Raw genomic sequence first — 20,822 nt, 5'->3', positions numbered from 1 at the left:
CAAGATTTGTCAAGAATCCAATAGTGAGGTCAAATAGAATAAGTAACATTTCATTGCACCTGACAAACTATTTCACCAAAGCTTTAGGCAACCGCTGTTCGAATAAGAATCAATTGGAAATCAAATGCTGTCTATTCTGCTGGGAATCAGTAGTAGTTGAGCTACACTTTTCGCCTGGCTCAGTCTACTGCACACAATCCTCTCTGCATGAATCAAATAGGCGAGTCTCAATAACGACACAGCCACTGGGACTCGCGCCCTTCTGGGACGGCAAATCAAATGTGAATTCATAGACATCTGAGGCAATTAAATCAAACATGCGGAGTCGTTTCAGTGTGATAAAGGAAATCAAAGGCGCCGGGCCAGCTTCATTCAGATGAAGTGGGGGATTTAAGGGAGAGGAGGGGACAATGCTTGGAGGAGGTAGGGGATCAAAGACGCCTGAACTCAGTCAAAGTGAAAAGATGCTGTATTCAACCTCGGAATCAAAAAGGTTCAGAGCAAATCAGTTTTTAAAACAAATTCTCAACTTTGTTCAAGGCTGCATTTTGAATCTGAGAGGTAAAATGTCACATTCATGAGTCATCCATAATGACAGACATATTAAAAAAAAGACAGATGAGCAGGGAATGTGTGTTCCTGCACGCGTTTGTGCTGTATTTGATCTAGAAGGCAGTTAATTTTTCCCCCATTTTTTTTTATACCCACAATCCCTTGTGACTTTATCCCTCTCAACCACACAGAGCCTCATTAACGGGAAATCCTAGCGCTGAACCTCGCCAAGGAGATGCTAATTTTGGTACTAGCCCATCGAACCATAGCCGGCTGGTCGTGAGACACTAGCTTTGCTGTGCGTGTGTGGCCTTTTAACAGCTCCAGTTTCAATCAATCACAACGCCTGACAAATGGAAACATGGACATAATAAACCAAAGGAACAAGATGAGAAGGTGTTTGTGTGTGTGAGTGTGTGGGCGGATGGAGAAAGAGGGCAAAAGTGCAAAAAAAAAAAAGAATTAAATAATAATAACGAGTGTAGAATGGAATACAGTGAGAGAAAGAAAGAGTGACAGAAAGGAAAACAGAGAGAGAACAGGGGAGAGAGCCAGAGCAAAACAGACAGAAAGGGAGAGAGAGCACAAGGGACCCATACAGCATAACAATCCTGATTCTCTCCGCTTTCATTATGCAAACGCTTACTTCAAAGCCAGCCCCTCGTAGGCAGGAATCATGCATTCTATTTCATCTACCTGGGGTGGGACACCGCGCTGAACACCGAGGACGCACAGTTCAAATGCTACTCCCTGAGACCACGCGTCTCTCGCTGCCCCTCCTCTACAACCACTCACACGTGCAGAAGAACGCTGCAGATATGTGTAGGTGGAGGTGTGTGCAAGAATGTAGTCAACCAAACGCACAGGTATGCATGCATTCTGGATGAAAACACACACACAGACATGCACACACTTGCACACCCACACACACACACACACGCTTTTTTGTGCAGACAAAAACAAGCATCTTTTAATTTAAAGCTGACATGGTTTAAAGTGATATAGGTGAAAGTGTTTGTGCTGATTGAATGCACACACACACACACACACACACACACAAATACACATGCACACAACCAGCTCTCCACCATCCATCATGGGGACAGGTGTAAGTAACACTAGAGTGCGTTTGGGACAAAGCTGCTCTAGCCTGTGTGCATGTGTGCGTGTGTGTCTGTGTATGTGTATGTGTGCGTGCGCTGCTGAACAGTTAAGAGCCCCCTGAGGTCAGAGCAGATGCGTAACCCTACACTCCCTTGTTGACGGAGCCTTCCACACATCCCACTGTTTCATTTGGATTTGCTCCCACTTCTGTTTCCACTGTGAGAGATCCAGATAATTTCACAGCTCATAGAAAAGCCCGGACTCACAATCATGGGAACGGCTGCGCGAACACTGCCCTCTTTATGCGAGACCCAAAACGAAATCCACGCACATCGCTCGCTGGGTTTGTCATCTGCAAATCTGGACGGCTGCAAATCAAGTCTGGTCGAACAATCATGGGAACCAAAGCGTAAGCTGGCTGCTGTGTCAGAAGCCTGAGTGTAAAATCTGCACCTGCCAACAACCCGGGTTTCTCTCAGGGGATAAACACTAGAACTGATGGATGCAATAGAATTAACACCTATACAATATAATGCAATCCAACACAGTACACGTGCAATACTTTGTGCTTCTTACATGTTACATGTAGTTTTGCAGGGTGCACAACCACATGAGAATATGAAGGTAGACAAAATATGAGGTACACCTAACCATAGATTTTACAATTGTGTCAGTCATGATGATATGATGACATGTGGGAATATCTAGGATTATAATGGGAGGAACATAAATAATAAATCCATAACTGCAATTATGCTAATTTAGGTCTTATTTCATAGTTTTTCCCATCATCGCTGTCAGTAATCATAACATTACATATGAGCCTAGTTCACAGTTGAGAGCTGGGAGTGCAGTGACATTACTAAAGAGATCTGACAGGGTGAGAGAAGAGAGCATTCAGGTGGTCACAGGTTTTAAACGAACCCTCAGGTTCGAGAGGCAGTATTATCCAAACTGTCTGCTTTAAAGACCTACGACAGTTTACAGACCCACTTTCTGGCTCAACCCTGACCTGCCACACTTACACTACAACATTTCTGCTGCGCTCACTTTCAGCTTAACCTCCAAAATAAAGTGGTCTGGATACTAAACTGCTGGCTCGCTCACAACCTGTTCTTTCACCGTCAGACGTCATTGTACCGATCTCGGCGAGTGCTTTGTTTGCAGACCTAAGTTGCAGAAAAGCAGAATTGTCCATTCACTTCATCTTTCCAGTTTTCGGACCGAGGCACTTTGTCCGAGACTCATTTAGATGAAATCAAACAGACGCACACTCCACTTTTACCAAGCCATGAATTATACAGTATCTGACTGTATACTGGATCCTAACGCATATAATTGCTCTCAAGTTCATTATTATTTCAGCCATTGCCAATCACAGTGATTTACTGGAAACCAAGATTTCAATTAGCCTGGCTCTAATCCTCAGTAATTAAGCCGGCTGACCTTAAAACCGGATCCCTCCTGTCAGACAGTCAGTCACTGGAGCTGTGTCTTTACAGAGCCAGGGGAGACAAGGAGACATGACTGACAACCCTGTGTGTGTGTTTGTGTGGGTGCGCACATGTGTGTGTGGGAGTGTGCACTTTGTTACTGACATTTGGACTGACAGTCTATCAGGGGCTATTAGCTGCTCCCAGGTGGCCTCTTATTCATCCACAACACAATGACTCCTCAGAGGAGTAGAAAGAGGCTAATCACTACATAAAGACTGACTGTCTTAGATTGAGGATATGTTTGTGTGTGTGGGTGTGTATGCGTGTGTGTGTCTGTCCATGTGTTTGCGTGCATGAGTGGCTATGGTCTCGATAAAGCTAAAGATTAGACACGAGCAGATAGCTTCCATCAAGGGAGGCAGGAGGAATCAAAAATAGATGCAGAGACACATAAGCAAGAGCACATACAGATGTGCATGCACAACTGAGCACGCCTGCATGCACACACACACACACACACACACACACACACACAGAAACACGCACACACAAACGAAGAAAGACAACCATGTGAGACAGGAAAAATTGTGAACGGATGGAGCGGAACAGCACAGAAGATGCAAAGAGTGGTCTGATGTGAATAATTTAGAGGTTGCTGTGTAGTGGACCTAAGAGCGTATAGACAGAGAGGGAGAGAGAGAGAGAGAGAGAGAGAGAGAGAGAGAGAGAGAGAGACAGAGAGAGAGAGAGAGAAGGAGCAAAGTGAAAAAAGACAGAGAGAATGGGTGAGGTCGACAGAAAGAGAAAGTATGAGGGAATGAACTCTGGGAGACAAGAAAAACAAAGCCAGACGAGACGGAAAGAGAAGAGAGTGGAGAGGTAGGACTGCAAACTATGTTATTACCTCAGAGAGACAAGAGGCAAAGAACGAGAGAGACACGATGCTAGAACAACAGGCTGCCCATCCTTTCCCCACGAGCATGTACTGTAAAGGCAGGCGATGTGATTATCCACACTCGAGCAGCTTCACTCGCTAAGACACTCCTGAGCTTCAAACTACCGGTACATAATGTTCTCCTAATGGACTCCACTAACACTAACATCACTATCTGCATTAATGGACTCTTGCTAACACTAACAAAGCCATCTACCGCAGTGGACCCGTGCTTTCACTTGCATATGCATTTGCATCTCAGGACACATGCTTCCATGCCTCTAATTCTTTGGCATAAATAAGTTTTTGTGTTACAAGAACATTTAGAAAAAACAAAACAAAACAAACCTCACATTTCACTAAAAACTGATTTCGCCTGGATTATACCTTAACATGCTCCATCCATACATATAAAAAAAAGGTAAAGTGTTTTCCCTTTGTCAGTCCTGCTCATAGGCAGGTGATCCACAGAAAACGTGTATATGTGTAAAGACTGTGTCTGTTACGCTGCTTTGATTTCTGTCCACGTGCGTTCACACTGACCTCGTAGCACACTTAATCTGGTGGATGCAGTAATCTCTCCTGCGGAGTTGGAGGCGTGACATTCGTAAATAGCCTCATCTCTGGGGGTCCTCAGTGGCTGGATCCTCAGGACCGAGCCGGACCCGTCGTCAAACTCTATTACCTGTGGCAGGGAAAAGATGTTAAAGCGGCTTTAATAGGTGATTGTGAAACACGGAGAGAATTATCACCCGATTCTGCAGCTTTATGCTAGTCTTTAGATAATGTTTGGCTTTTTGGCCCCCAGCTTCACTGTTTTGGTTCGATCTCACAGCTCTCATCACTTTTTTAAAGCCGAAAAGCTCTAAAAACTCACTGTGCACAACCTCCCCTCCCAAAGAGCCAGACATTTTAGTGGCGGAGACCAAAGACAGAGCTAAAAGAGAGTTAATATTGAACTTACACTCATCAGGTGGGCAAAGAGCGCTAACGTTGCTCTGTGTCTGCTGGATATTTATACATTGGCAACTGTCTGCAATTTCAGTTTAACAGCCGATCACAAGTCAGTGTTGGGTTTACAGCTTTTTCCCCAAGAAACCAGTTACAGAAACCTGCTCTTAATTCAGCAAGCTTTAAAATCCTGCGCTACAGATACAGCAGCAGCAGGCTTTTTGAATCGTTCAGCTCGAGCATTGGACCGCGACTGGTGTTGCTGTTTGTTAATAATTTTACCTTCAACATTGTTTGCAGGCTAGTGATAAACAGTCATTTTCACAGACAAAAGAAAGTTTTAGAAGGCCTTATAGTGTTTAATTTGGGCAAACCGAGGCTGAAGGGACACAGCCTGGAGAGTATGAGAACACTAATCCTGAGCCACAAGGCATACCTGGAGCCACAGTCCGGGATCAATCGCTACTACACACATTAAAATTGATTTCAGGTAGCGCCACACAAGCAGCCCACTTCAACTTCTGACTGAATTGACAGATAGATATTTAATATGTCCCTGTCATATTAAGGCATATTTAGGAAATGTAACAATCTAAGATTCTTCCAGAATTACTGGATTGTGCTTTTCAAATGCCCTTGCATAAGTTTAATACATGCATATAATAAATCTGGATTCTGAATTCTGAGAAGGTTCCCGCTGGCTAAATCCAATAAAAAGAAATCCCACAACAATTCCTGACCAACAGGCCAGAAAATAGAAATATACAGCAGGTAGTCTGAGTTTATGTGCCGTGGATTAAAAATAAAATATCTCCCCAAGTGATTTAATCACAAATAGGAAGACAGCAAGATGAACTTAAACCTGGGAGGAAACGCGACTTATTAAAGTGGAAAAGCACCCTGAGCTCGGGGTGACACTGACTGTGGAGGGGGAGAGGCTGGCTCAACATCTCCATCTAAGAGTGACTTGTGAGGTGGAGAAATAAATCAAAGGTTAGAGCCTTCTGGAAACTAATAGCATGGATCATATAAGAATTTCATATACTGTAGCCCAAGGCATCATCTGACATATGAAAGCGTTGGAGCAGATGGCATTTGAAACGGTTTCATAACCTTTAGAGTACAAATGAAGAGAAGCAGGTAAACTGATCAAATCTTTACTTATTTGTTGAAATGATTTTGGCTTCATATGCAAACTGGTAATAGATTACGTTCGCGTGTTGCCAGAATAAGACTGCTTATTGTATATATACTGATGGAAAAAATCCAAAACAGTACTTTTATGTGTCTGTGTCTGTCACAGCCGCAATATGCTTAGCTTATCTTAGTTTAAGCTTAAACACCTAGTCTGGCTCTGTCTACTGGAAAAAAATCCACCTCTAACTTGACGACTGCATCTTGTTTGTATAATCAGTGCAAAAACAAACTATAAAAACGACAATTTGTGCTTTAACAGGGTGTTATGTGGGGGCTAGATGCTTCCCACATTTGTGCTAGGTTAAGCTAATTGGCTCCAGGCTACACCTTCATATTTAATAGACAGACACGAGAGTGGTATTGATCTCCCTATCTAGCCTAACTCTCTGCAAGAAAGCAATTAAACACGTTCCCCCAAACTCTTCCTTTAAACAATGAATCGATTATTAGAAGAGTTTCCAATGAATATTCTGCCTGTATGCTAACCATTAACCGACTCATCGTATCAGCTTTACAGCCATTATTAATGTTGCGCCTGTGTTTGAAAAGTCATATATATATATACAATGCTGTGAGAAAGGAAATAAACGGAATAATAAGAGGAAAAAAACAAGAACTGCAACACAGCTGGTCCACACACCCATCGGATCTCTGCTGTGGTTGTGCTGTTGGATGCTAACCCGCTCCCATTTGAGTTTTCAGCACTTCAGCGTGAGAGGAAGTCAGTATTATCATACCTCAAATCTCTGGTTGCTGACTTTTTTGCCTTTCTTGTTCCAGACAATCTTGGGCTGTGGATCCCCCGTGGCCTGGCACACGAAGGAGGCCACTCCCCCCTGGACTCCTGTTTGGTCTTCTGGGGTCCGCGTGAATCTGGGGGGCGCTGCACGGAAAGATGTGTACAAAAGTGAAGTCAAGTCCAAGCTCAAGTGTATGTGTGTGTACGTGTGTGTGTGTGTGAGTGTCAACAAGTACAGGAACTGAGGAAGACTTGATGGGCAGTTAAATAACTCTCTTAATAAACATGACAACCATTCACATGGCTGTAACAAGCATCCACACACTCATCTACATTCTCTGATGGATTATTGTGTTTTTCTAAATGCACCACATTTCCACTTAATATACAAGTATAATCTGTCATTTACACATCAGTAACACTTATGTTTGAGACCTCTGTTCTACTAAAATATGTGTGTGTGACAGGGAAATGCCAGATGTCAGTGTGTGTGTGTGTGTGTGTGTGTGCCGTTTAAGTGAAAAAGAGGAGGACAATACTGCAGTCACTTGGATGGTGTAAAAAATCCAAATTAAAATAAATCAGAAGATTGTTGAATACTGTGGCCATTGTGTGTGTGTGTGATACAGTGTGAACTGGCTCTTGGAGTACACATGCACCTATATCTGTGTTCCAGCATGGTTCGTGCATGTGGGTGGCTTTGTGTCTGTGTGTGCGTCTTTCCTTCTGTACACGTGTGTGCACGTTCCACCATGTTTTCCCCTCTGTCCCTGTACCACCAAAGAAGCTTAATATTTCTGTGCCATAAAGGATTTATGAAGACTTACTCCTGACATGACCACTAAAGCCCCTCATTCCAGGGACGCCAACAATATCATAACCACAGCCTCCGCTGGATTGTGACATCACGACATCAAAAAGATTCGGCACGTCAGTCACGGCACGTCACCGCCAGCTCGCCTAATGGCATTCCAGCCAAACCAGAAAATCCCTACTTAAGGGCTTACCGCCAACCGCCCTGACAAAGGGAGAGAAATTGCTTTTTGCTGTTTAAAAGGAGGGAGGGAGAAAAGCTAAGCTTTTCAGAGAAGGAGAGGAAAAGAGAGAGAGTGTGTTGAAAGAGTGGGGAGGGCTGAACAGAAGAGCGAGCGAGATAAAGGGAACGAGTGAGAGAGACAGATGGAGAGCAGAATGGGAGAGGAAGAGAAAGCATGAGCAGCAGAAGTGGAGGGAGAGAGGAAGATGAGCACAGGAGTTGGATGCGAGAGAGGGAGCGACAGAGAGGGTGAGATAAAGTGAGTGAGAGCAAGAGCGAACGAGCCAGATGTACTGGCAAACACGGTCTGAGAGCCCCAAGCTGCCCAATCACCTCTCCACCTCACTGGCTCACGGCCAAATCTACCTCAATGCCTGAATAAAACACTGTGTGTGAGTGTGTGTGTGCGTGTGTGTGTGTGTGTGCATTTGTGTGTCTGCTTACTTTCAGCCTGTGTACGTACGCATACACAAAATGTGCACATAAATGTGCACGGGGGAGCGTGCTCTAGTTGATCCACTGACAATCAAGCTGACGAACGAGTTTCTTCAACGCTTCATGTGAGAATCTGCAGCTTTTCTGTTTTTACATGATTGGAAATGGAATATTTTGGGTTTTGGACTGTAAATTGAACCAAAGGAGCTACTTTAAACTGTCATGTTGGGCTCGGGGAGATTGATGGCGTCCAACCCCCCAGTTTTCTGTCATTTTGCACACTTAACAAGCATGCTTGACCGGCAGATTAACAGAACCATCTATGAACAAAACTAATGGTCAGCCGCAGTCCTGACCTGCGCACGGCGCATCGTTGCATGCACGCAGTTTCTACGTGGTGTCATTATACTGTGCGTGCGTGTGCGACGAGCGAGTGCGCACACGTGTGTGCGCCCATCTGGGAGAGAGCGAGAGCGAGAGGAAAAGAGAGAATGAGGAGCGGGAGAATCGCTCTCTTAATCCTCTTGCTAATCTCTCCCCCACAAAACAAATGAAAAGTGTAAAGCCAGCAGAGCCACACTAAAAGGCACGGTAGATCTTTCAATTGCTTTTTTATCTTTCCCCCCTTCTCTTCATCTCTCCAGCCCGGATCCCTCCCATCACACGTCTCCTGTTTAATTGTCTTAAGTTTTCCCTTTCTCATATTTTGCCCCTTTATCTCTCTACCAGCTCCTCTTCCTTTGCATCACCCCCCAGCCCCCCACCCCTCCTCACAGCTGCTCTCCTTGCTCCCTCTTTCATCCTCCTGCTTGTTACTCTTTCTCCATCTCCTCCCTCCATCTCTGGGGTGTTACATAAGTCTTCCTGTCACATTGACTGACTTAATGAGGAGGAGGAGGGTGGGTGTGTGTGTGTGTGTGGGGGGGGTTGCACCGTATGCTCCACACTTCTTCCAACTCGTTCTCGCAGTTCCCGTTCTCCCCTCTTTCTCTCCTCCTCCTCCCCTCTCTTTATCGGCTCTCATCCTTCTTCTCTTTCCCCTTCTTCTCTCGCTCCAGCACCTTTTCCTCCAAATCCATCGTCCCTGTTCAACCCTCGATCCCCTTCTGTGCTCTCTATCTACGTCTGAAGTGTTCTGTCTTTTGCCAAGATCATCAGGGTTTTTTTTTGGTAGGATTAAGCATTGACATTTGGGCCAAGGAAGGGGTGGCGGGGGGGAGGGAAGTAGATTATGCAGCTTTATTATTTCATGGATATAAAAGAAAAGATGGAGTTGGAAAATTCACGCAAGAACACGTCCTAGGGAGGCACTTTGCAGCAGTCGCAGGCTTAGCTGCTCGTGCATGTCGCCAGGCGTTCCCTCGCAGCCTTCCTCTTTTCCTTCGACATGACCTAAGATGGAAGTGAGGGGAAACTACTGACTGGGTCCGTGGAGAGAGATTTAGATGGAATTAGACAGTGCCAATCTTTCCCCTCTTGGTGCCTGTGTGTGTGTGTGTGTGTGTGTGTGTGTGTGTGTGTGTGTGTGTGTGTGTGTGTGTGGATGGAGGGTGGCCTACATAAAGGTCGCCATACAGTGGGATCCGATCTACACAACAGATGGCAGGGATTACAAAGTCAGCGGCCCTCTCCGGACCACTTTCGAGTCACAGCTGAAGACATGTGATAAACTTTGATTCCACAGTCAAAGATGGTCTTTATGTCTTTTTGGTATTTGAGTTTAGGTGGCAGAGAACAAGCGTGTCCTAAAATAAAAACATTACCACATCATTAATTTGGACTTCTTCACACATGAATCGCTGATATAAAGGTGGACTCGCGGCAGGCACTGTTATGCTCCTCCGCCAACTATTGGACCCTTTTTAGTTCTGAATATGTAAACTGTGACAAATACAACGCGTTTCTGGATCCCGTTAAATCAACCTGCACGCTGTAATGGGGTGACGGCGGTTCACTTGGCTATCAGCAAAAACAAACAGCAAGACTAAATGAAGCTAATGACACTTTGTAGGAGACTACAGGGACATACTGTAGCTGGCAGATGCTGTCTTAACCTAGAGGGACACAGCGAGAGAGATCGAGTTTGTAAGAACAGATGCTGGCACAAACCTTCAGGGAGCGTGATTTACGAATGTAGTGTATTAAGATTAGAAAATTGTAAAAATGTAAGAATGAAAGAAAGCGTATGTTTGTTAGCAGATGGAACTAACCGCGAACAATGCGGCGCGTCTCAGGTTGTAAAAGCAGAGCTTTAGAAGTGTGATAAATAAGGGGCACCCATACTTTTTTTATGACGCTGAAACAATGAGTGAAATGTGTGTTTTATTGCAAGAACAGCAACGATAAAACTGAACTTCACAGAAAATGTACGTGCCCTCCGGCCTCATCTCGTGTACCCTCAATCACTTAGCTGGTCTGATGCGAAAAAAGCACAAGCAGCAGACTGGCCTGTCCCAACAAAGCAAATCAAGAAAGAGCAACAGACTCAGCAGCAGCACGAAATGGACCCACGCTGTCTGACACTGCAGGTATGAAAGTTACAAATTGGAAAAGAGGAGCCAGCCGAGGATAAAATCAAAGATGAGAATATAGAACGACTGAGCTTTAGTGAAGTGTTGGGTAAAAGGAGCAGATGGGGAAACCTCGACGTGAACAGTAGCTCATCCTGCGCGTGTGTTTAAGCTGAACGACTGGCTGTTTCTGCTCGCGGGCTGAAAACTTGCAATTACATTTCCTGATCTGAGAGCTGTCATGTTCACAGATGATCCTGGTCCAGTCTTTGTGGACACGTGGTCACGAGCCTGAGAGAGTTCGTGTCTCCGTGTCGGAAGTTTTGATCACATCTGAAAAAGCTGCTCTGGATGCTGGTACAACCTGCCAAGCATCTGTGCCTGCGCCTCACATTTTCCTGTGCGTGTGTGTGTGTGTGTGTGTGTCGATAGTTAGCCATGTAATGAGTAATTCACAGTCCTTGCCAGGGAAAGATCCAGCTGCATAGTGTTGTATACGGTGGTGGGTGGTTAGCTGATGACTCCCCAAATGAGAACTGAGGCAGGCTTGTCAGACAAGTTGAGGAACGAGGCCAATATCGGGGCCTGAGCCAGGGCCATGATAGTCAGCCTTGAGAGCGGGTGGGCAGCCGGCCAGAACCATAACTTTAAACACATTAACATCAAACCGACACATTAAGAGCAAATTATCAGCTGCTTGCTTTCGTCCTGGAAATGAAACTGGATTGCTGGGGCCAATAAACGCAGGCTGCTATCGTCCTTCCACAGCACACATGAGTGTTTAATTGGAAAACATTTGTTAAAACAGGCCATTTTCGCATAGAAAATTTAATTACACACAATTAAATGTTGTAGCATTTGATAAAACTTCACATTAATATGTATTCAAGTTTCACAAAGTGTCCATCTATCTCAGCAAATCTGGAGCGTTCGAATATTCATTTCAGACACTCTTTTCATTTTCTTCACATAGAGCTTCTCTGCATGCATATAAATCTGCAGTTTTTCGGACGTCTTCTGGCTGACGTCACCGTGCATCACTTGGACAATATCATGAAGCAATAGAAAAGGATAGCATGCTCTTTTAGAGCAGATATTAACGCATCTCCAATTAGCATGCCACTTACCCACAATAGCTGCCCTAGGGTGCGGCTAGTGCTCAGTTAATCAGGGTTAATTTGTTAGAAACACAAGGGGAGGAATTAATCAAATAGGCTCTTCTTTTATACACAGGTCATTAGAGCCACATGGGCTACCCACTGGGTGCACAACTTTACTGGGTCAGGGCTGGCTTCCCATAAAGATGAACAGAGGGTTTTCTCAGCGCTGGTCACAGCGTATTACTCACAGACCACTGCTTAGCTAAGTTAGAGCTAAGCTGATGCTATCCGGGCCGTTTCACAGACGGGTGCACCTGCTAAGCTAATGCTAAGCTAACGCCAGTCAGATCCTGTTACTTACGGATGGGCGCACAGCTATGCTAGCTGCTAATAGCCTCATCGCTGTGGGCCCGCGATGCAGCACAGTAAGGAGCTTCGGCTGCAGAGCTGCTTCATCGTCTTCCTCATCAGCATGCACTTTCCTTCTCACAGCCTCATCCACCCGCACTCATGCACTGACTTTAATGGATCACGACAGAGAAGAGACTGAGCGAGTCCACAGTGTCACGGGGCTACAGCCGAGTATGGCACGCCCGGTTTGAGGGTATATTTTTTAGCCCTCTAGCCAGAACATTAACAGAGAGCTACTCCTAAAGCCGACACCGGCAGCAAAACAGTTAACACACTATCGTAACTGTGATTGGCATATCAATTTAGTGTACATCGGACTTCTGTAAATGTTTGTGATGCGACCCATTTCTGTCGCCTTCTATGGAGAGATATGTGAGACGGGAGTTGATGGAAAGAGGTTGTCAAGCATTCAAATCAGGCTTTTTATTTCTAAGGTTTCATGTCATATTCTGGATGAGCACGAGCCGGCACATCATCGCCAGGGATGAATTTTAATACAATAAAACGAGTGATTCCAAAATATATACCATGAATTATTTAGATAATGACTGACATTGGTTCTGTTGATAAGTGGGCCTGTGAATTAAAAATAAGGAAATTAAAGGGCAATTCCAGCACAATCAGAGTTATTTCTTGTGTTCCTTACGCAATGTCGCTGCAGACTTTTCTGCACTGTCACAGAACATTTAATTTCTCTTATTTCTAATAAACATTGTCGAACCATGTTAACTCTCTAAATGTCTCAAGGCTAAATAATGACCCCTTTATTTGTTTAACAGCAGAGAAAACTTCAGCATGAGATTTGATGACATTTCCTGGCCTGATCCTAGCATTAGGGAAAGTGATCTGCCCTCTCCTTTTTAAATAAAGCTGTGCACCATCAGGGTACAAATACTGTCTCTGGGTCTGCTCCTGCAGCCATAAACCTCGCGTGTTATATCTCATTTGTTCAAGCGTAAAAACAACACTTTGTAGCCTTATGGGGAGTTATGTGAAACCTGAAAAAACACAAATGACTGTTTTTACACTTTGGTTTTTGTACAGTTTAAACGAAACACAAATGTGTTTGCAGGAAGGCAGATTTTGTTGCCTTTGGACAGACCCAGGCTCACAGTTTTTCCCACCATTTCCAGCTATCTAAGCTAAGCTAACTGGCTAGAGCTCCCTATCAAACGGACAAATACGAGAATGGTATCAATCTCTTTAGCTCATCTAACTCCACTCTCTGCATCAATAATAACCATTTTCCCCCAAATGCTGACGTATTCCTCTAAAGATGACTAAATGAACTTTCCATGTTGTTGTGTGTAAGAATAAAAATGCTGTAATGATCTCTTGAGACTGGATCAGTATGTGGACCAGTGTAACCATGGAGGCCTTTTGGTCATTTGATCACTTCCCAGTCCACAGGAGAAATCACGCAGTGCCTCCATCATGGTCTAAACTGCCAAGAGCAGATGTTGACATTTTGACATTTTGTACTGCGGTTATGGGCAATAGTGTCAACCCAGATCTGGCCCTTTCTATGCGCTTTCAGCGAGTCAGGCAATAGCAATCAATCACAGAAAAGAAACACAATCCATCTAAGAAAATAAGTGCTTGATTCTGTTTCACACCCATAACTAATCCCCGGGGTGGAAACCTTTAACCTCTGTGATCCTGCCCCTTCATCTCATGCCAGTGAATCCTGACGGTCCCTCATCCATCAGCATCAAGGAGCCATGACGCTCGCACGAAACTAGATACTTATCGCCATCTAATCTCTTGTCTCCTCTAAGCACTACACATGCTTGCATACATATACATATAAAACAGACAACTACAAACACACTCACACGGTCGCACGCATATGTGCACACGCAATCCCTCACTGATATGCCTGAACTCACAAATCTTTGATACACATGTACCGTATTACAGCTTCTCTGCCTTCTTATGTCCTTAGCAGAGTAAGAGTGGTGCCAACTTCACCCAAAGGAGCGAAGGTCAAGTGAGAATTATGGATATGGCCCAAAATGGTATGCAAAGACTACGACGTCATCTACTGTGTTGTACTTGCTTTGTGGGTAGCACAGCATGCAGGTGTCAGGCTTGTTCGTTAGATTGCACATTTGAACTGGCCTTCTATTTACTAAAACTATTCAGAATATTTTTACTATTTTGGAAAAGATAAATTAGATGATGAAATTGCATAAAGGAAAATCTAAACTGAAAAGAAAATTAAAAACTGGGCTCATGCAGTGTACAAAAAAGCGCACCTGCCATGTGTCGTGGAAGAACACATGGCTCTTAAAGAACCCCTGAACTTAGAACCTGAGGCAAAGCTGAATGAAATACTTGCAGGTAACCGAAGACGGCTCCTCTCTGAACACATGCTTTGCTCAAGGGCTCCCAAAGTAAGCAAAAGCAGCAGTGCATTGTGGGAGATTGACCCAATCACCTTTCAGATTCCAGTCAACCTCGAGGCCATGCGAGCGCTGGCAGTGTGGTCGAATGTTGACAGGCCAATCAGTCACCACATGGGCAAGTTTCCGATGTCATGCTCAGGCCCAATATGTCATGCATAAAAATGTCTTATTTTCAGTAACTGAGAGTTTTTTCTGATACCCCTGTGTTTTTTTCTTTTTTATTTTCTTCTTCTTTTTTTATCAAGCTTTGTGGGGAAAAAAGGAGCAGCTTTAACAACACGTAAATGATGTGAGGCAAACCGAGGCTAAAGAATTTCACTTAAGCAGAATCCTCAACTACTCTTGCCCGGTTTGAAAAGGTACAGTCTGCTTACTGAAGCACCGCACTGCAACTCAGCATTGCCCCCCCCCCCCTTCGAAAAAAGAAGCTGTTTAGCTCTTTTCTGTTGCACGCAGACGGGAAGTTTTATTTCAGAGTCTTTACTGCTACATCCGAGCTGCAGGGGGGACGGATGACAGCTTGTTGGTTTTGGGGCAAACGTGGGTCAGCAGATAGAACCCTGTTGTTCCATTGTTTCCCGTCGCCCTGAATGACATGCGGATGGATGCGGTTTCTCACACAGGGCATCTCACTGCGTACATGGAGCAGTGGCCTAGTTTGCGACAGGATCAGGGCATTACTCTTAATCCACCAGATAGATGTCAAATGCACGCACGCGCACACAAACACACTGAGAAACAAAAATGGTGGCGAGGGAGGGGCGGAGGAGTAAAATGTAGGGAGAATTTGAAAAAAGAAATGCATTCCCACATGCAAAGCTCAGCGTGCGGCTCGTATTGTTACACCAGCGCTTTTGAGCAGAGTGCACATATGGTGCAGAGTCATGCAACGTTTCCAACTATGCGCATGGGATTCTGTTCCATCTGATTGCATCTTAATACCCTCAGTCCACTAGTGTGTACACGGGTGTAGCTTGTGAAGGAGGCATGTGCGCTGATGGTGTTCCTAAAGTTTGTCAAGCAATGATGCCACCGTCCAGACACAGTGAACTGGCCTCTATTTTGTGAATTACGCTTGCAATGTATTCCGTTCATACGGTGAAGATAAGCACAACTGAAAGCAACGTTTCAGAGCGCGTTTAACATTTCAAAACATGTAGACCCGAGACGAGCGCCGCAGATGTCAGCGTCCCAGCAGCCTCTGTTTGAATTCTCAACGTTCGAATCTCTGAGTCCCCGCTGTTGATATTAAAGGAGGCACTGTACGTCATACACAATGAGATAAAACGAGAAACGAACAGCCTTTCCTCTCCCCCCCCAGCCCTCTGTCCCTCCTTTCTCACCAGATTATATGGATGTGCCGAGAAGAGGCAGAGAGCGGGCAGGAAAAGAGCGATGCGGAGAGTCACGGCGAATGAGACGAGGGCAGGGGAAAGAGAAAAATATAGACAGAGGAGGCAAAGTATGAATCTGTTCCACCCTCTGCTGCGTCTGTGCCGCTCCCCTCCCTAACCGTCGTAGAGAAAGTCTGGGAGCATCATCGTTTTGATGGATGACTGGGCCTTTACTGGCCGACCCTGGAACTTACACGGGGGACAGGAGGGCAGGAGGCTGAAAGGAAAACAAGAGTGGTTTGTGGCTGTGTGTGCTTTTACTGGGCTCTGTGTCACGGTGTACTTATAAACACTGCAGGATGGGATTGGCTGCCTCAAGCCTGTACTTGTGTGCTTATACGCTCGTGTGTTACAGAGTGCTGATGATATATGTTCAGCATTGTACAACCACAAGCTTGGAGCCGCGCTGCCGACAAACGGCCAGAGTGCTGTACGCGCTGCATGTTTTATGTGCTTTACAAACTTAACCATATTCAGCATAACACTTTTGCACTTATGGAGCATTTTTAGGACAAACATGCAAATCACAATTCCACTAGACACTATAACTTAAACAGATGTTTAGCAGTCTGCGTGGTGAGCTTGAGTGACCTCCTCCTCTTTCTCTTACATTATTCCCTTTCAGTCTGTCGGTATCTTTTAGTCCTCCCACACTCCCCTTCTGTCTTCATACCTTTTATCCTCCCTCTCAGCCCAAATCAGGCAGTTTCATCACCCCTGTTATGAGATTCAAAGCCTCGCTGCTAATCATCAACTTGGCAAACCGATAGAGAAGTCACGCCTGGCCAAGACTCTCTCTGACACAGGTAGACACTCACGCTAAGTGCTTTAAAAAACAAACATATCCTGGCATCAGAAACCTGGATGAGCTCTTATTTATAGGTTATGAGAGAGCTGAATGGGACGGCTGGGTTCAACGAAAGACATTTTTGCATGTTACCAACTTGTTCAAGTTTCTGATCATCGTCTGCTGCCTGCGTGGGCGTGTCTTCAACTTGAGCCAGGTGGTAGTTAGCCAGAAAAAATACTAATATATGATTAACAGAGGAGTGATGGTCGAAAGTCTGGCACTGGTTAAATGGGGCATAAACTGATTGTCCCCTGCTACTGTTGTCTTCCATTAAGATGGACGATAAGATGTGTCCTGAAAGCCAGACACGAAAGTGAATAAAGTCAGTCATTACAGAAAAAAACAGTCAACTTTTTAAATTCAATTCATGCACAGGGAACCAGGAGACATTATGTTCCGTGCAGACGTCAAATCCCGAATATGATGAAAACCTGAGGCTGAAATGATTAGCAGAGTAATCTATTAGTCAATTAGGAGAAAGTGCACCTATTCTAACGATTCATTAATTAAAGTTATTCTTTATGCACAAATGGCAGTTTTCTTACCTTTATATGATACTAAACTAAATATCTTTGGTTAGTTGGACGTAACAGTAACAAAGTTATCTTCGACTCTGTTGATGGACCTTTTCAATCATTTTCTGACATTTTATAGACCAATCAAGAAAACATCGGCAACTTAATCAATAATTGAAATAATCAATAGTTGCAGTGGCAATTGAATCCAGGATATGACTCACGACTGGAATGCTCATATGCATGCAGACTTGCTCGTTGAGAAATACATCAGACTAGCCACGATCAGGGATCACGCACACACACGCACGCACGCACACACACACATGCACGCACACACACACACACACACACAGGGTATGAACACAATCACACAAGCAGTGAGGAAATTATCTGATTTGCCATATGTGGTCTGTCTATCCATGCCAAGTAATACTGGGATGGACAAAAACAGCTGGCCTCATATCAAACCTGCTACACAACACACACTCTCACACACAGACGGATAAACACACACACACTCGCACACACACATGCAAGAGGGATGTGACATCGGTAGTGGAGTGATTTGTAGGGAGAAAACCAGGTCATTCCAACCGTGCATGTGCTCGTGTATATACATACAAACCGCATGTGTATTCAAAAGATATGTACTGTACTTCATACACACATGTTTCTATTTTTGCACCTGTGAGCAGGTGTGTGTGTGTGTGTCGGAGACAATGCGTGGATGTGAGAGGACTCACAGTCGGCATCAGCGAGGAAGAGGAAGCTGAGGAGGAGCAGGCCCGGACTGGCAGAGTGCATCATGGGATATGTCGACACATGCATGCTGTATCCACCGTGAGCTCACTGCCTCACTGTACGACAGGACGATAGAAACAGGCCCTCACAACCTGGGCAGAGAAGAGAGGAGAGGGAAAAAAGAAAAGTCATTAGATCTGCTCCAAAGTCCAAATGAAGAGAGTTTCAGATATTACATCGTCTGCACACACACACACACACACACACACACACACACACACACTTGAAGTGTGTGAGTTCCCTCTAGGCCTTACACTCCAGTTATGCAGCTGCCTCTCCTCTTCTCGCTTCATTAGGACCATACACTCATCGCCCGGAGGTGTGTTTTGGTGCGCGCATGTTTGTGTGTGCGTGCGAGGGAGCTCGCAAAGTAGCTGATGAATTTCAACTCATGGCAAACGTTTGGCATTAAAGCATCAGTCGCCTCCTAAAGTTCACCTCCCAAGTAAGCAGCGGCCCCGATTTTGTTTTGTTTTTTTTGTTTTTTCTGCTTTAGTTTTCACCCGTTGCATCTGCAAAGTGGGCCGCACTTCAATACCGGATTTGGTTCCAAATGTATGTCAGAAACGGCATGATTTCAGATTGATGAAAAGGAGTGAATGGGTTTAAGATGGAGGGGTGGGGGGATGGAGGGAGGGAGGGATTGATGGACAATGGGAGATTAAAGGGGGAGGAGACTGCCTGGTGTTATCTGCCGGCTATGCTGCACACAGTGTTGGGTGAACACGCAGCTCAGTGTCTCCTGTCATCCTTAGCTCACCTCCTCTCTTACAAGGACTCACCCTCAAGTCCTTTCCTTTTACTCTCCTATCTCTGTCCCCTTTCACACGTGTGTTCCCTTGACTTCCTTTTGCAGTGCTCAGAGATCCCCTTTCCCTTCCTTATCATTCATCTTGTCTTTTACTATTAACCTCTCCTCAGCATCGTTCTTTCTCCTTTCCGTCAGTCGGATTTTTTCTCCTTTTTCGCTCTCTCTCTCTATGTCCCTCTGTCCGTCTGTCTCTCTGCCATCTGCAGCGCCTGGTGTGAGTGTCTGGCATTAGAAGAGACAGGCGTCACTCTGTGTGTCAGAAATCTCCCAGCTCAAATCACATGACACAATGAGACATGGCAGATCGCTGCTGCTGTCCAGAAACCGACAGCACTGAGTGAGAGACGGCGAAAATGAGCGGAGGCAAAAGAGAGAGGGGCGACGGCGTTCAGATGTGCAGTGTGCATGTTTGCATGAATGACTGTGTAGGCCTGCACTGTATGTGCACATGGGCTAGCTCATGCATACGGTGATGCAGCTGTATGTGCACATACTGTACGTCACCGCTGACTGCCTCTGCCTGTGCTGAATCGCTGGTGCTGAAAAGCGTGTGTGTTCCTGTGTCGTGCGTACATGCGCATGTGTTTGTGAGCTTTCCAAAACTGCACAGAGTCATCAGCAGTGGCAGCAGCAGTCTTAATCCCCTCCACTCCTGAACAAGCCATCTGATTAAAAAAAAGACAAGGGAGGCAGGGGCAGAAGAACGCTGGATCCCGGAGCTTGCAGCATCCCTGCAGCCACGGCAGCAAACAACTAAACCCACACTGGATTTTCCACTTGGTTTGGTCTGAAACAATTGCTTTGGGATAACCTAGATCTCTCCCTGCACAAATTAAGTCCTCTGCGCTGTGATTTACACGACTAAAGCATATATGGGAATTCTGCAATACAGTATGGCATGAACCATGTGCCTGCGTACCTCATGTATCTACCCACAGCCCATAGAAATTAGATTTTTAGTTTGTATTTTTATTTGGTTTTGGACATTAGACCGCAGCTGCATTTAAATTCTAATTTTAGTCTTTGTGTTGTCGTTTAAAGTGTCGTTTTTTTTAACTGAAGCTTCTTAACTAACCCGTTTTGTGCTCATTTTAAAAAAATAATCTTAACATCACTGTAACCCCTATATACTCTACTGTATATTTCACTGTAACCTAAATACTAAATCCATTTAAAATGCAAACTGATAATGCACGCTATTCTCAACTGAGCATTCATGTGCATATTTGTCTAATTAAGCCAGATTTCTTGCTGCGTAATGAATACAGATATTAAAAGGTAGATCACTAATTAAAAAAAGGGCAAATCTGTCTTGGTGTGTGTGTGTTTGTGTGTGTGTGTTGTGTGTGGCCACTAATCACTCTGGCTGATTCGATGTCACTGGAAAAGCTTGCATTATTTAGTATCTCACTTCACAGTATGTCACGTTAATTAAAGAGCTAAGATAACGGGGAGGGGGGGGAGAGGCAGATGAAAAGAGAGAGAGATGGATGAGAAAAGGTGTGCGGAGGGAAAGCGGAGGTAAACGGAGCTATGAAACGGAGAAGAAAAGAGACCCGGGATGGAAAGAAGACAAAAAGAAGATAACCCGAGCCACACACACACAGCCAGGTAGTCACCAGATTGTAATCTGGG

General features: G+C 44.9%; 1 protein-coding gene across 1 annotated transcript in view; it reads right to left on the bottom strand.

The window, feature by feature from the left end:
- Positions 1–20,822, bottom strand: part of ptprdb (protein tyrosine phosphatase receptor type Db) — an 87,831-nt gene that overhangs the window by 45,409 nt on the left and 21,600 nt on the right. Inside the window, exons 2-4 of the mRNA XM_041933923.1 lie at positions 18,319–18,468; positions 6,912–7,057; positions 4,570–4,711 (exon numbers count right to left, since the gene is read on the bottom strand). Coding sequence (XP_041789857.1) covers positions 4,570–4,711; positions 6,912–7,057; positions 18,319–18,403 — 373 coding nt within the window. The 5' untranslated portion in view covers positions 18,404–18,468. The remainder of the gene's footprint in view (positions 1–4,569; positions 4,712–6,911; positions 7,058–18,318; positions 18,469–20,822) is intronic.

The sequence above is a fragment of the Chelmon rostratus genome, chromosome 3 (genome assembly GCF_017976325.1).
Source record: "Chelmon rostratus isolate fCheRos1 chromosome 3, fCheRos1.pri, whole genome shotgun sequence".
NCBI lineage: Eukaryota > Metazoa > Chordata > Actinopteri > Chaetodontiformes > Chaetodontidae > Chelmon > Chelmon rostratus.
The sequence above is the reverse complement of the archived record's forward strand: the minus strand, read 5'-3'. Positions and strand labels throughout refer to the sequence as shown.